Below are 15,556 nucleotides of genomic sequence, written 5' to 3'. Positions count from 1 at the left end.
TTGAAAAGGCTCTGGAGGTCCCTGTATTAAGCATGTAAACCTGTGACACATAAATCACCAAACTTAGACACCACAGACTGTTTTCCTTCGTGGTGATGAAGGAAAACGCTGGGCTGGCATGTATAAGGGCATTTATTCCCTTCTAGGACCTGAAGCTCCATAAAGCACCCCTTCAATAGCCAAACCCACCTGTTCTTTGATTGGATAGTTAAATTTGTGATTGACATGACATTGGCCAATGAGATGAAAGGAAGAAAAACAGGGTCAATATTCGTACTTGTAACTTGAAACTTGAGTGAAGAGTTTCACACGTATTTTTTGACTAAATCCACACACAAATCTTTTTTACACACACACACACACACACACACACACACACACACACACAAATTCTTTTTACACACACAAATCCTGATTTACAAGTACAAAATATTTATGACCACAATTTGAGCCCATACACCTGGTTCAACAAGTCAGAAAACTTCAAATGTAAATAAAGCTCCACAGACAGAAAACAAATGAATCAAGACTGAATTAAGAAAAACATTCAGTAATACTGTTTGTAAAACAATGAACAAACACATTTGCCACATAAGACAAATCACTTCACAGGCTGAAGTGATGTGTGAGCGGTGTTGTGAGAGAGAAATCTGCACCTCTAAGGTAAATAAACCAAAGTGTCTGAGGACAAGGAAAAAGCACAGCTTTCTGAAATGTTTGCGTGATGACTGATATCATTACTTCATCCTGTGAGACTCACTGTGGCTCAAAGAAAGAAGGAAACAGCTGGAGAACAAACTGAACCTGATGTGCAATCGACATGGCAAACAGACAAGATAAGATGTGTTTGAAATAAAATTTTATAAAAACTCTGAATCATTTCATTTAATATCTTATTGTTATGTACTGACTTTATCTCTGCCTTACAGTTTTTGAGTCTCTGTAGTTCACAGAGTGTCTGACAGACAGAGACACACTGACACAGTCTGAACAGCTTTGATGATAATCAGAGGGATTTAACATCAAACCAACTCTGGGCGTGTTTGATGTCTGTCTGCTGGATGATCAGATCCTCTGTCTGTACCTCAATGTTCACTGACAACACAGAGTCTGAACAGCAGCAGGAGAAAAACTCTGAGACATTTCAAACAGGCTGCAGTTCATCAGGACGCTGCCTCTGCTGTTGTTTATGTTTTCTGTAGATCAAAAATCCAACAACAGCAACAACAAGAAGCACAGCAGACACTGACACACCGACTTTCCATCCTGATTGACCTGCAGGTAAGAAACAGATGTTCAGAAAAAACAAGCATAAAAAACAAACAGGAATAGAACAGAACAGAATAGCTCTTTTTAGTCATTGAACACGTAAAACCAAATGTGCTGGAATAAAATATAAATAGCTGAGAGCAGGAATAAATAGCAAACAGGAGAAATATCTATAACAACAAGATAAAGGCACATATTAGAGAACAACATAGTTGCAGCAAAGTGCTTTAAAGTAGTGCAAAGAAAAGACTTTGTCCGAATAGAGTTCATGTGTGTTTGCCTGAGTGATGATGGAGGTACTCAGACCATGGCTCAGATCGGTGATACGGGTCTGCAAGAGTGGGATGTGGAGGGACAGTGTTGGTTAACAGTGCAAATGGCCGAGAGGAAGAAGCTGTTAGTGAGTCTGGAGGTTTGGGATTTGATAGACCTGAGGGGTCAACAGAGGGCAGCGGGTCAAACAGGTGGTGGGCGGGGAACAAAGGGTCACCTGTGGTGGTCCTGGTCTTCCTGAGACAGGAGGATCTAGTGATGATCCCCAGGGGTTGCAGAGGGCAGACAATGACTTTTTGGGCAGTGGTAATTACCCTCAGTGCAGCCTTGTTCTCAGTTGTGGCCCTGTGTAGCAAACACCCAGGCAGCAGGAGAACACACTCTCCACTGAGGAGCAGCAGAAGGCCAGCAGCAGCTTCTGGTCCAGGTTATTCTTTCTCAGGACAAAGAGCAAGTGCAGTTGCTGCTGGGCCTTGGGAGTTGGTGTCCAGGTGAGATCAGTGGAGTTATGGGTGCCCAGAAACCTGAAGGTGGTGACAGATTCCAAGAATCCATCCATTTTCTTCCACTTATCCTGGGCTGGGGTGCGGGGGCAGCAGCTTAAGCAGAAAAGCCCCGACCCAGCCACCTCCTCCAGCCTTTCCAGAAGAGCACCAATGCATTCCCACGCCAGCTGATGGATATTATCTCGCCAGCGTGTCCTATTTCTACCCTGGGGCGTCCTCCCTGTGGGACATGCCCAGAACACCTCACCCAGGAGGCGCCCACAAGGCATCCTAGTCAGTTGCCTGAAACACCTCAGTAATAAGTAAATAAAAGTTTATTTGTATAGCACCTTTCAAGATAAAAATGACACAGGCTGAGGAGTGTGATCCTCCTACAGATGGTCGGTCAGACTGACTGAGGATGCTTAGGAAGTCTGTGATCAAAGAGCAGGTGGCAGAGGGGATCTGAATCCTAACATAACTCTTCCTGATCTCCATTTGGCTCAGTGCTCTGTGAAAGGTGTTGATGCCGGCATCCTCCGTGGACCTACTTGCTCTGTAAGCAAACTAGTAGGACAAGATGGCAGTTCGTATGGTAGTATGCAGTGGCACAGAACTCCAGACTACTGCGCACCTTTTTTGTATATTTGATACCTTTTTCTTACATTTTCCTGCAACACACTGATCACTTTCAGTCGTTAGGAACTAATAGAAATTGCCCACCACCGGAACTTGGACTTTGGACGGACAGTATCCTACCCGAGATTGTAAAAGCACCATGTGCTGTGTGGGTGAGTTTGGGAACAGACGGCACAGGGAGAGAAAATAAAAGCAGGATGCAGAGCTGGCTATCATATCCAGCTGCGATAACAACATAATCACTTCCAACTTATAATCAGTAAACAGCAACCAGGAAGCAGCTTCACCTCTGATCACACACACACTCAACTCTACTCACTCACCTGGAGGATCAACATGCAGGTAGACACTGGTGATGAGACTTAAACTTTCTCTCTGTCTCTGAACACGACAGTCGTATGTTCCAGTGTCATTAATCATCACATTGTTCAGAATCAAAGACACGTCTCCATCCTTCATCTGTCTGTCCCGTAGATCCACCCGGTTCTTAAAAGATGGATGCTCACCCTCTGGATCGAACTGCCCATTCTGCTGCAAAAGAACATGTTGTGGCTCCAGGTCAGCTCGGCTCCACTCTACAACTATGATCTTGTTGATGCTGTTTGGAGCTCGACATGTCAGAGTCACGTCCTGTCCACACTCAGCTGTGATGGTTTTCTGGTCTGAAAGAGGAAACAACACAGGAGAAAGGTTAAAGGTCAAATTACAACGGTTCACTTCTACAGCAGCCAAACAAACAAAAACACACCAACACATCACTTTTAATTTAAACATTTGATGAGCTGGGACAACATCCTCATTTGGATTTGACAGTGGTGGATGGTTTCTCAGTTTAGGTCATGCTTCATAATAAGTGCCCAAATGCAGGACTTGTTTCTAGAAGGATGTTAGAGTCACCAGTTCAAGCAGATGATGTTCTTTAGGATTATTTGTCACTCCTGCTTATATGTTGTAGATTGTAACTGCTTTAATCCACAAAGAGCAGAAAAGCATCAGAAGCAGCAGCCTGATCACAGCCTGAACACAAAGAAAACAAATCTACTGGAGCTCACAACACTGGTTATTATGGGACTCTTTTAGAGGACACTCTTTCCCCACACTGCACAGCTACACCTGAACTTCAGCTTCCTCCACCTAAACCTCCAAATTTGACCCTTATTATTCATAACAGTATAACTGTGCATGACAGTAGCTGTGTTTTGTATAAACACTTATACAGTGAAGCGTGCTGATAATATGAATAGTATGAAAATTGCTCTCAGGGAAATATTTTTAATACGCAGCTTCCTGTTTTATGTCAAAGTTAAATCTCACCTGCAGAGACGAACACGGCAAACATCAAAGTGAATGACGTAATTACAGCGGACATTTCCGGTGTTCTGACTCTTAGTTTGTTCTAAATGTCTCAGTCTGTCCTGGGATTAAAATGTAGGCTGAAAGAAAGCAATTGGATCAGGAACGTTTGTTTTAAGGAAGTTGTGTCATTGTGACGATTGGTACGCTGCACTGCGGGGTCGAGTAGAAACAAGCGCGTCACACCAGAAGAGGTGAAGTCGAAAGAAAGTTTTATTCTTTCTGTTCTTGAACCATCCTCGCAGGAAAAATCTGAACCTGCTTCATGTGTCAGTCGTCATGTATGAACCGTTTTTGTCTTTAAAGCAGAAGTTTGTTTTGTCTCTGCACCGAGTTTGTTTCCCACAGCAAGTTTCGAGCTCACATCCTGCTGCACCTCTTCCTGCTGCGATTTAGGCTTCAGCTCCGAGCAGCTTATCAAACAACACCGCGACACAACTCTGACTAACCTGAGAACCACCAGCAGCTTGCACCAGTTTACAAAACCAGTAGCCTGTGTAAATCACCAGTCCATCCAGTGCTGTCCGATTAAAGAACAAAGACTCATCAGTTTTAGAATTTGAGGTTTTCTGCTAAGTTTCCTCCTTTTCTATGGAGGTGAATTGTAAAGTGAAACCTTCAAACTGATTTTTTTTAGCTTTTCTTTTAGCTTAAAAGACTAAAAGTGAGTTTTAGAAAAAGAAAGAAAACACTTACTGTTGTTCTGAAGGACGTCTGGAACCCTCGAAGGCCTCTGTGGTCACCAGGGTGGAAAATCTGAAAGACAATAAAACACACATTAGATTTCTTTGTCTAATGTGTCAATATAAAAATAATTCTATGAGAATTATTATTAATAATTTAACCAGAGTGACACTCAGTTTGTTTTATAACAGTTAAATCTCACCCGCAGAGACAAACATGAAGCCTCATCGAACATCAGCAACGTGGAGCAGAGTGACGCAGTTACAGCAGACATTTCCGTGTCTCTGCTGCTGCTGATCTGACTCTTAGTTTGTCCTAAATGTCTGAGTCTGTCGGTATTTTCACCGAATAACTGAACCTGAGTTTAAATCTGACGACACAAGTTTAAATTTAAGGTTTAAAATAAAGCTGAAAGTCACTGACTGTTAGAACAGATCTGTCGTTCAGCCGCTCGGTCTAACTCCACACTTCAACGGTGTAACGTCTCGTACGGAAGTGACGTTGAAGTGACGTCGACCAATAAAATTATCGAGCAATGATTTCATGGTTCAGGATTTACAGGTTTAACGTCCGCTAGAAAGAAAATGACATTTTAAATGAAGTCTCGCTCAGTTTTGAAACAGTTTTTCTGTTTAAACATTTTTGTGGGTGGATGTTAACCAAACTGTAACCATGACAACTGAAACTTTTTACCTAAAACACTGAAAATGATGTTAGAAAAAGACAGCAAACACTTACTGTTGTTCTCAGGAAATCTGTTAAACCCTCAAACACTCTTCTAATCATCAGGATGCAACAAAAATCCATATAAAGATAAAAAGTGTGAGGTTGGTATAATCCATCTGCTTTCTCTGTAGGTCAAAAGGAACCTACTGAAGGCTTATTCAACACAAGCAATTAGAAAAGATAGTAAATTAAAATACTGCGTGGGTGAACTCGACTGTGTACAACCAGCTGAACTAACCTGTCTATCGTTTTGCTTTGACTTCCTGTTTTGCAGACATCTGCTTAGCAAAACCATTCAACCCACAGTCGACCACAATTGCAAAGTGACAGATGAATTAAAGTAACAGGAAATGAACCTGTAGAGAAAACCTTTCACTCTGTCTGTCAGTTAATTGAAATAAACTTGTTCTAATGAATAAAGTCAAAGGTCATGACCTCCTGCACAGCTGTTCTGAAGAACTTTGTCCACCTTTGATTGTCTTTAAGTTGTGTTGGAGCCACAGAGAGCAGATCTTTGTTCTTCATGGAGAACCAGTGAGGCTGTTTGGACTTTCCTATGAAACATCAGTGCAGGAGTCTCTCAGTACATCTGTTTACAGTGAGGACAAAGAAGCAGCAGAAACACACACAGAGGAAACATGTAGCAGCAGCAAATAGTCCGCAGGGAGAGAGGGCATGCATCAGCTGCAGCACTTCCTGGAAATCACATGATTGTAATCACTAAACAGCTAAAAGAGGTCATTAACACTTAATGTTGTTCTGAAGGGTCTCTGAGACCCTCAAACACTCTTCTGATCATCAGGATGGGAAAACAGTTTTGGAAGTTTTATTCCACACAAAGAAAAGGTTTTTGAAAAATGAAAACAGTTCTTTAGAAAGCAACAAGTTCAAATCTGTGGGTAAACTGCACTGTGCCCCAAGTAAGCACAGACCAACTTCCTGTTATCTCCCTTTGATGTTATGTCTATACAGACACGTCTTATATCTGCAGTGCCCATCACATGTCTGAGTAAGAAATCTTGATGAATGTAGCTGACGCTGAAATATGTGTGTGGGTTGCCATGACAACAGCAGAAGAGCGTCTGAGATCGTTATAGTTTTTCTATTTGTTTTCTTTATTTGGTACTCATGTTTATGTGTTATATACTTGTGCACTTTGTGAAAAGAAGTAAGTGGCTGGGATGGATGTCATATTGATAGCATCTTACCTGTTTCTAGTTTTCACGGTGCGCCGTGATTGTGAGAGGAATAAAAAGGAATTGTGGACGTGAAGCGTGGATTCTTTTGACCAGAGTAGATACACAAAGCAACAGGAAGTGAACTTGTTTCCATAAAACAGGTTGAACACATGTGCAGAGACAACGCCCCACTCTGTTTGTGAATTTAGATCATCTTGGTCTGATTAATAAAAGGTCGTGACCTCCTGTACAAACACAAAACAGAAAAAAGGACAAGACTCTACAGGCCTCAGTGATCAGGGAAAATCTTGAAGTTCATGACACACTTAGAAAAAGACTGCAAGCTGCACTACATGAGAGAAATCTCCATTGGCAGGTAAGATAAAGAAACTATATATATATATAAACTATTTTACATCTTTATAGTGAAAAAAAGAATATAAACAATACTTGTGTGTGCACGAATATGTTAAGAAGTATATTTGATTGTTTGTTCTACTTTTTAAAATTTATTTATAAGGTAAAACTGTTAATTTTCATTTGTTGCCTCAAGGCCACACTGTGCAGTTAGCTTAATTTTTTTCATGACGTCACCACGTTGCGGAGCGTCATTTACCTGGCAGTAAACACGGCGCCTAACGCTCAAAAGTTTGGTTGTACTTTACGAGAACAGATCACAACAGGGCATCTTGCAATACTTGCAAAGTAGATATTTCATTTAAGGGAGGAAACACTACATATACGCAAAAGCATTTGCTCACAAAACACGTGATGACCTTAAATTAACGTGTTTCTAATTCCGCTCCGGCCTCGTGAATCTTAAACCAGCAGCAGCGGTAACGTTTGCACGCCCTCTCCCGTTAATGCGGCAGGTAAATAATCAACTAACAGTGCATATTATGTTAGCGCGAATTGCCTTATTACAAAACCTGCCATTACTGTGCATTTAGGTGACCATGATGAGAGAGACAGAGTCTGGCTCAGATGCTGGCAGTTCTCGCTGCAGTCTACCGGTAGCGTCCAGTGTTGGGGAGTAACGGAATACATGTACCGCCATTACGTATTTAAAATACAAAATATGAGTAACTGTATTCCGTTACAGTTACTGTTTAACAAGGTGGTATTCAGAATACAGTTACTTTGTTGAAATAAATGGATTACACTGCGGTACTTTCCTGTTTCATATTGTCGCGGGTCAGGACTGTTTGGGTTTTGTTTGACAGCTACGTTCTGTTGTTCCAGGCGGCAGGGTTACGGTTGCCATGGTTACAGGGCGACGCTCTCTCTCTCTCTGCGACTGTGTGTTTCCTGGGTGAGAGAGCGCCTTTTTGTTGTTGTTGTGCTAAGCTAACAAGCAGACTGCTACAAGCATAGCTCTAAAGAATGTAGCATCATGGGCAGTGTAGTCCGTGTTTCAGGGAGAATGGACTGCCATACACGTTATGGGTCTGTGAGCGCGAGGAGGGAGAGAGAAAAAGGGGAGTGGAAAGGTACGAGTTGTCGTCGAGCAAAAACGGGAGCTGGAAGCATGTAAATATAATAATAACCACTGCAGCCAAGAAGAGTGCCTGACGAGCCCAGTTGTAAGTAAGCTATTAAGACTCGACTGTACACCGTGTTCGTGTTTTCCTCCGAAAACAATAAGTTCCGTTGGAGCAGCCTTTCAACGCCTCTCTCTGTCTCTCGCAAGAAAAATTGACCCACACAACAAAGTAAAGCTATTTTTCAGCTATGAGCCGACAGGGACCCCGCCGTATTAGTCAGAGGTCCCTTTACTACAGTTCGGAGTCGCGGACCTTCAGTAATAGTAATAAATCACAGCAATAGTACATTCACGTTGTTGTAAAAAGCATGATAATATATTAAGTAATCCAAAGTATTCAGAATACGTTACTGTCATTGAGTAACGTAACGGAATACGTTACAGAATACATTTTGGGGCATGTATTCTGTATTCTGTAATGGAATACATTTTAAAAGTAACCTTCCCAACACTGGCAGCGTCTCTTTTCAGCATAGACGAATGTCACCGAGCAGCACCCATCGAAGAGCTGTGGATCTCTTAAGATCTCACTGTAGGGTTTGTAAGGCCATGATACTCCTAAATTTCTATCTTGTTCAAAGAGAAGATACAAAACAAAGTTCTAAGCTAATCGACCTTAGTGTTCTCCTTTTTTAAAAAGAATCGATAAAGAATCGAAAATTGAATCGAATCGTGAAAATCTTATCAATACCCACCCCTGGTTGTGGGGACACAAATCTGGTTACACAGTCACATTGTGAGGTCTAGCCTACTAAATCATTCAATGTTATTACAAGCTTTTTTTTTTTTTTTTGTAAAATAACAAAATATTAAAACAACTTAAATATTCTTTATAGTGCTGTTTTTCCTTTCTATAACATGTTAAACACAATATTGTGCTACACTCACTGGTGCAGAAAATGAGACTCACTGAGTCTTTTTTCCTGTGGATGGATAATCTCAGGGAAATCATATAAAATGTTGATCTGATCTGCATGCACCTCTAAATGCCGACAATGACTTCAGCTGAACTTTGCTAAGGAAGACAACAGAAGCAATCAGAGACAAAGAGTCTGCAGTCAGTGATGCTGTACACAGTTTATCTTTGAATTACCATGGTAACTCAAAGATGAACACACCATTATTCCCAGTTCAGTTTCAATGTATTCTTCTTTTTTTTTTTACTCGAGTGTTTTTTTATGATGTTTTTTTACAAAATAAACGAAGAGCTAAATTATGATGATTGTTCCAAACTAAGAAAATGAAACGATGGACAGAAAATTCAGCAGCAGCTACTAAATTACCAAAGTGTTTCCAGCAGCCCTCCTGTGTGGCTGCAGTTACAGCCACACAGTTGTACAATCAGGTTTTGTGTGCTTTATCCCTTTTTGTGTTTTTGTGGGCTGATCAGCCACTATTTAAGGTTCCCCTTTGTCTCTTAGTTAGGTCCGTTTGTTTGAGTTATCAGCATTGTTTGTTGTCAGCTTTGAGTAGAGTTCTGTTATTTTGACCTAGTGATGGCCAAATAAAGCTTCCTGAAGCACGAAGCTTGTGTTGAAAAAGGGATCATTACTAGAAGCTTTAAAACACAGCCCTCTCTGGTGACATCTGGTGGCCAAAAATATGAAGAGCAGCTTGAATCTACAACAAAAACACCAAAACAAAAACGAACTGCTTCACTATGACTCTTCAGAGTGGAGTTCTGTTTGATATTGGGCCACCATTGTGTTGCTTTGAACATGTATTTTTGGGGTGTGTGAAAAAGATTGTTGTTCATTTCTTTAATAAATAATTTTGATGAATAAACTTTCCTTGTTTAAACATTCACCATGGTGTGCTCTTTCTTAACTTCTTGATTTCGGTAAATACAATCATTGAAAAATACAGATAATAATGTACAACACATGGAGCATGCTTCTGCTCTGAGGTCCCGCCTCCAGGTATTTATGCAATTAATCACTGGACAGGTATGTTTATAAATAATGTATATTAGGCCAATTTTCTTATACATATTTTTGACCTGGAGGTAGAATTGTTCCTGTTCCTTTTCCTGGAGTAGAATTGATTGTAAACTGTAAAGGGAAAAGGCTTCTGAACTTGCAAAGTAAAAACACGATGCATTTAAGGTAAGCCTGTTTCATTTCTTTTAAGAAGAGGATTTGTTTCACTGTGGGATGGCCGACTCTGTTTCTTTTCATGGAGATAATTTCTCCAGCTTTAAAGAAAATCCTCTCACACGGGACAGACGAGGCTGGAGTGCACAGAAATGCAAGGTGGTAGAAGTGCAGTTATACAGTCGTTCTGGGTCCCACAGACTATCAGCTAAAAAGAATATACAAATTAAATTGCTGCACATTTTGTAGAATAACATTTTAAGATCATTTTAAAAATACACATGTTTTTATTATGTTATTGTTTTGTCAAGTGGAAGTGTTTCTAATGTGAAAAGTAGATTTTTAACATTTTAAGTTTTTCATGTTTTTAGATAAAATAAACACAAAACAAAAGTAAACAACAAGAACTGAACTGAAACACTGACCAACATCAACTCAAAATACTCCCACATGACAGAACCTCCTCTCTTCCTCGCTGGCTCCAGTAGAATGATCAGTGGTTTGCTATCTCTCACCATCAAAACACTCCAGAAATCCCACAAATGGTTCACTTCCCTAAAAACCACTGAATCAGTTACGTTCTAAACGAAGCCTCAGAAGTCACTGGTCACGTGACTCTGGCCAAACAAATGCAATGTCTGTTCTCTACGCCATGTCAGATCATTATTGTAATGGAGGGAGGTGGGAATGGTAGAATTTGGCACCTCTGGCTCCAACTCACCTCTTTCCTTAAGCAGACTTTTTTTAATGTGTGCGAGACATGAATGATGGGCTCTGGTCAGTCAGTGTGTTTCAGGCTGACAACTTGGAAGATGACCTGAAACAGCGCCTGCACCAGACTCTTTGCTGAAATGGTGCATACGGGCACTGCTTCAAGATACGTGTGCATTCCAGTGAAACGGCCCGATGGGGTCCATCCCAACATGTTCAAACCTCCATTTTTTTGTAGGGGTGCAAAAGCGCTTTTAGAAAGACACTCCGGGCAGGACGCACGCCAACAGTGTGCATCCGCTCGATTGCCCGGTCAATAAATCAGGCCTTTACTCACTCCAGAGTTTTATTATATCCCGTATGCCTTTCCAAGGGGTTATCATGAGGAAAATCGTTGTCCGGCAGCTTTTAGGCACCAAGAATTGTGTGTGCTACTCTTCTGTGCACGTGTCACAACTCAGTTGATGAAGCCTATCTTTCATTAATACAAATTTGCATTTGCAGCACTATGGGATATTTATAAATGTCTCCCTGCACACATCTGACCTCCACCCACTCTGCCTCGAGAACTGCGCCCAGCCCAACCGGGTTTTTGTGGAGCAGAGTCCGCTTGCTGCCCAAATCCACCATGGCCTGGTGTATAATATGTCAGCAGGACAAATGTGAAGAAACACATCAGAAGGGAAGAGAGGAGGAGCAAAGTGTGACCAGGAGGAACCATCAAATGTTCCCTTTATTTAGGTGTGCACAAGACATGTCTATGGTCATCAAACAGTCAGCAAACACTAGAATCAGTCAAAGGAATTAAAGGAAAGAAGGAAAACGATTGGATTCTGGAATTTCTTTCACTCATTTGCAGTCGGGCTGTGAGAAGTAGAGGTGCTGAGGCTGCAGCAGCACCCCTGGTGGCTGTTAGAGGCTGTGCATGAACTCAAACCTGCACTTCCTCTGTCATCCACCAGTGGGATCTGCAGCTCCTCAGCAGCCATACTTCTTCTGACCTGGTGACCTTTCAGTGTAAAGATGGCTGCAGTGTGAACAAAGCAGCATGCAGGCCAGAAAGACTGAGGGCTGGTGGGATTTAAACAAATGAGGAACAGCTGGAGAAATTTAAGTGTCAGAATTTTGTATTTAGGAACTTGACAAACTCATTTAGATGAACGGATTATACAGAATCAGGACATTTCAGCAACTCTACATCTAATTTTACAGAACATGTTGATCTCAGTTAGTTTGAAGTGGAGACTTTTTCCATATAAACATTACACTGAGAGAAAAACACCTTTATTTTATTTTATGCATCATTGTAGACTTTGTTGTTTCTGCTTACAGGAACAGACTCAGATGTCAGGTTGATCTCTCAGTCTGCTGCAGACAGACTGAAGGCTGAAGTGGAGAAAGCAGCATGATGCCGTGACAGAGAAGTCTGCACCTCTAAGGTAAAATAAACTGAACTGTCTGAGGAGGAAGCCAGAAAACGCAGAGCTTTCTGCAATGTGTGCACTGGAGTGATGACTGACATCTTTGCTGCAGCAAACATCATCCTCACTGTGGCTCAGAGTAAGAAGGAAACAACTGCAGAACAAACAACCTGATGTGCAATTGATAAGATAATTCTGGATGTATTTGAAATTAAAGAAAAAAACCTCAGAATCTTTTAATTTAATATCTTATTGAAATGTCCTGACTTTATCTCTGCCTTACAGTTGTTGACCATTGACCTTAAATAAATTATTATAAATAATAACAATAACGGCCAGTTTAAAGTTGTGTGTTTAAAGGTTTGTCTTAATGGTTCCTAAACCAACTCTGGGCATGTTTGATGTCTGTCTGCTGGATGATCAGATCCTCTGTCTGTACCTGAATGTTCACTGACAACACTGAGAGTCTGAACAGATTCAGAGTTCATGTGGAAAAAAACTAATTTGAAACAAGCTGCAGTTCAGAAGGAGGCTGTTATGAATCCTGACTCTGTGGTGATTTATGTTTTCTGTAGATCAAAAATCCAACAGCAGCAACAAGAAGCACAGCAGAAACACTCAGACCAACTTTCAGTCCAACATATCCATCCTCTGTGTCTCCTCCTGTCTGACCTGCAGGTGAGAAACAGGTGTGAGGTGTCAGCTGTCAGGTAGGTGATGAGTGAAGAACAGAACAGAATCCATTTCCTCTTCAAACTGCTGTCAGACATTATCTACTGCACTCTGATGTCACTCTCTGGAATCAGTCCTGCTGTTTGCTGAGGAGGAAGTAGTTCATTCTCAACTGTCAGAGTGACATCAGGGACCCTTGTGGAGTGCTGGTGACTGTTGTTTGCTTCCGGGTCATTTCTGTCTCTGTGTTAATCAGCAGGAGATCTCTCAGACATTTCAGTTTGTGGTTCAGTGGGATGATCTGAGTCCTGACAACATTTTTTATATATTATGTAGATCAAAACAACAACAACAGCAAAAACAACCACAACAACAATTCGAAGACCAATGATGAGTCCAACAGATCCACTCTTCTCTCCTCCATCCTCCTTCCCTCCATCCTCTGTGTCTCCTCCTGTCTGACCTGCAGGTGAGAAACAGGTGTGAGGTGTCAGCTGTCAGGTAGGTGATGAGTGAAGAACAGAACAGAATCCATTTCCTCTTCAAACTGCTGTCAGACATTATCTACTGCACTCTGATCACATCACTCAGACCAGCTGCTTTCTACAAAGTCTCATCAACAACATCTTTAGAAACAAACATCAACAACCAGGAAGCAGCTTCACCTCTGATCACACACACACTCAACTCTACTCACTCACCTGGAGGAACGACAACCAGGTCGGTGCTGTTGATTAGAGTCATAGGTCCTCCCACTTCCTGGACAACACGACACTCGTATGTTCCAGTGTCATTAGTCGTCACATTCTTCAGAATCAAAGACGCGTCTCCATCCTTCATCTCTCCGTCGTGCAGATCCACCCGGTTCTTAAATGATGGATGCTGACCATCTGAGTGAACGTGCCCATCCCGGTACAAAAACACATATTCATCTCCCAGGTCAGCTCTGTTCCACTCTGCAGCTCTGATGTTGTTGTTCGGGAGATCGACATGTCAGAGTGACGTTATGTCCCGACTCAGCTGTGATGGTGTTCTGGACTGAAAGAGGAAACAACACAGAGCAGAGAGGTTAAAGGTCAAGGTACAACTGTTTGACCAAAACACCTATTGAGTGGACTCTACCAAGTATCCAACATCATGGGGAATTATTCATAAATGACTGGAGTAATCTTTTTCTTTAACGTCTCAAACTCTACAAGCCTCATCAGCACAATATAGGTTGAAGTTCAGTACAATTAGAAAAAGGCTGAAAAATGCAAAGTTGGATCTGAACAGACAACAGGGGCGGAGACTGTCAGCCAGATCCCTAGCTACTGAATTCACTTACATCCAAGACAACTGGGCGTTCGTGGGCCAAGAGTTGGGAGTTCGCCTTGTAATCAGAAGGTTGCCGGTTCGAGCCCCGGCTTGGACAGTCGTTGTGTCCTTGGGCAAGACACTTCACTCTGTGGTGGTTAGAGGGCCTGGTGGCGCCAGTGTCCGGCAGCCTCGCCTCTGTCAGTGCGCCCCAATGTAGCTTGCCATGACCAGTGTGTGAATGTGGGGATGACTCGGTGTTTGAAGCGCTTTGGGGTCCTTAGGGACTGGTAAACTATACAAATACAGGCCAGAGTGTTGTTGATCCTCCAGGTGAGTGAGTAGAGTTGAGTGTGTGTGTGATCAGAGGTGAAGCTGCTTCCTGGTTGTTGATGTGTGTTAGTGGGTGTGTGACAGCAAATGGAAAAAAAAAAAATGACAGTAAGTGCAGGTTAAACTCAGCAGTTTGCAGTGATGGATGTGGTCACTGGTAGGTTAGGGCCTGGTATACTACTGATGACTCTTTTCTAAAACCAACATAATGTGTGAGAGAAAGCAGCCTCTCTGCATGCTGCCTTTATGGAGCTACAGCTGTTTGTATACACTGAGCTAAAAGCTTTGTAGCTGCATCCTGACTCCTGAAACTACAATATTTCTAATTGCGACAACATATTTTTCACTGTTCACTCTTTTATAGCTCTTAGAAAGCTTTTTTCCCCACAATCCATCAGACTCTTGTGTGTATATATTCTTTTGTTGTCTTACTATTGTTTCTCCCCACCAAAACCACCAACACACCAAACAAACCATTTACTAATTGACTGTATAACCCTCCACATAGCACTGCCTTTGTAATGCAGATGCTGCTCTATGAACAATCCTACTCACATGTCCAGCTCATGTTTACAAGCTGCTACGTTTTCTGGTCACTTTCAATCATTCAACCTGTAAATTGTAAAATGTAAATTTTAATTTGTTATTGATCCTTTTACCTTAGTCTTAATGGCATATAAATTCTCTTCTTATATTTATTGTTGTTTTTTGCACTCAATGGATCTCTATACACACTGTACTGTATATTGCAAAAGTGGGAAAAAAAACCCTTTGACTTGTAACCATTTCTGTGTATATACTATATATGATTTCTATTTATTCATTTGTTCTTTAATTTATTGTGTGTATGTATGTATGTATGTATGTATATGTATGTGTG

The 15,556-nt window shown here is 41.5% G+C and overlaps 2 protein-coding genes and 1 long non-coding RNA gene across 9 annotated transcripts in view; 2 read left to right on the top strand and 1 right to left on the bottom strand.

Moving 5' to 3' along the window:
- LOC113010730 (Fc receptor-like B) overlaps positions 1-15,556 on the top strand; it is a 192,557-nt gene that overhangs the window by 106,822 nt on the left and 70,179 nt on the right. The window lies entirely within an intron of this gene.
- LOC113010855 (hepatitis A virus cellular receptor 1-like) lies at positions 514-6,844 on the bottom strand. Of its 6 annotated transcripts, none has more exons than XR_003270397.1 (5): positions 6,638-6,844; positions 5,865-5,983; positions 4,716-4,775; positions 2,990-3,328; positions 514-1,275 (listed from the first exon to the last, which is right to left on the bottom strand). XR_003270397.1 is itself a non-coding variant. In XM_026150086.1 (3 exons), exons 1-3 carry the CDS (start codon positions 4,033-4,035, stop codon positions 1,145-1,147), a joined length of 525 nt encoding a protein of 174 aa, XP_026005871.1. In that variant the 5' UTR covers positions 4,036-4,693; the 3' UTR covers positions 514-1,144. The 6 variants fall into 6 exon arrangements, 1 of the variants encoding a protein (XP_026005871.1); XR_003270396.1 differs by lacking the exons at positions 5,865-5,983; positions 6,638-6,844 and adding exons at positions 5,442-5,554; positions 5,668-5,682; XR_003270395.1 differs by lacking the exon at positions 6,638-6,844 and having other exon boundaries at positions 5,865-6,061.
- LOC113011264 (uncharacterized) lies at positions 11,938-13,498 on the top strand. 2 transcript variants are annotated; one of them, XR_003270504.1, is made up of 4 exons: positions 11,938-12,070; positions 12,287-12,393; positions 12,951-13,053; positions 13,384-13,498. It is a non-coding gene; the product is annotated as an uncharacterized LOC113011264 (long non-coding RNA). The 2 variants fall into 2 exon arrangements; XR_003270503.1 differs by lacking the exon at positions 11,938-12,070 and having other exon boundaries at positions 12,080-12,393.

Source organism: Astatotilapia calliptera, chromosome 3, assembly GCF_900246225.1.
Source record: "Astatotilapia calliptera chromosome 3, fAstCal1.2, whole genome shotgun sequence".
Taxonomy (NCBI): domain Eukaryota; kingdom Metazoa; phylum Chordata; class Actinopteri; order Cichliformes; family Cichlidae; genus Astatotilapia; species Astatotilapia calliptera.
Note: the sequence above shows the minus strand (reverse complement) of the source record. Positions and strands in the feature narration are given on the sequence as shown.

What these genes read in the sequence shown, in the direction of transcription:
- LOC113010855 (XM_026150086.1), bottom strand. Translation starts at nt 4,035, where the DNA reads ATGTCCGCTGTAATTACGTCATTCACTTTGATGTTTGCCGTGTTCGTC. An exon ending in TGCCGTGTTCGTCTCTGCAG is followed by an intron (nt 3,329 to 3,980) that starts GTGAGATTTAAC and finishes TTCCTCTTTCAG; the next exon opens with ACCAGAAAACCATCACAGCT. An exon ending in CCTGCATGTTGATCCTCCAG is followed by an intron (nt 1,276 to 2,989) that starts GTGAGTGAGTAG and finishes TCTTACCTGCAG; the next exon opens with GTCAATCAGGATGGAAAGTC.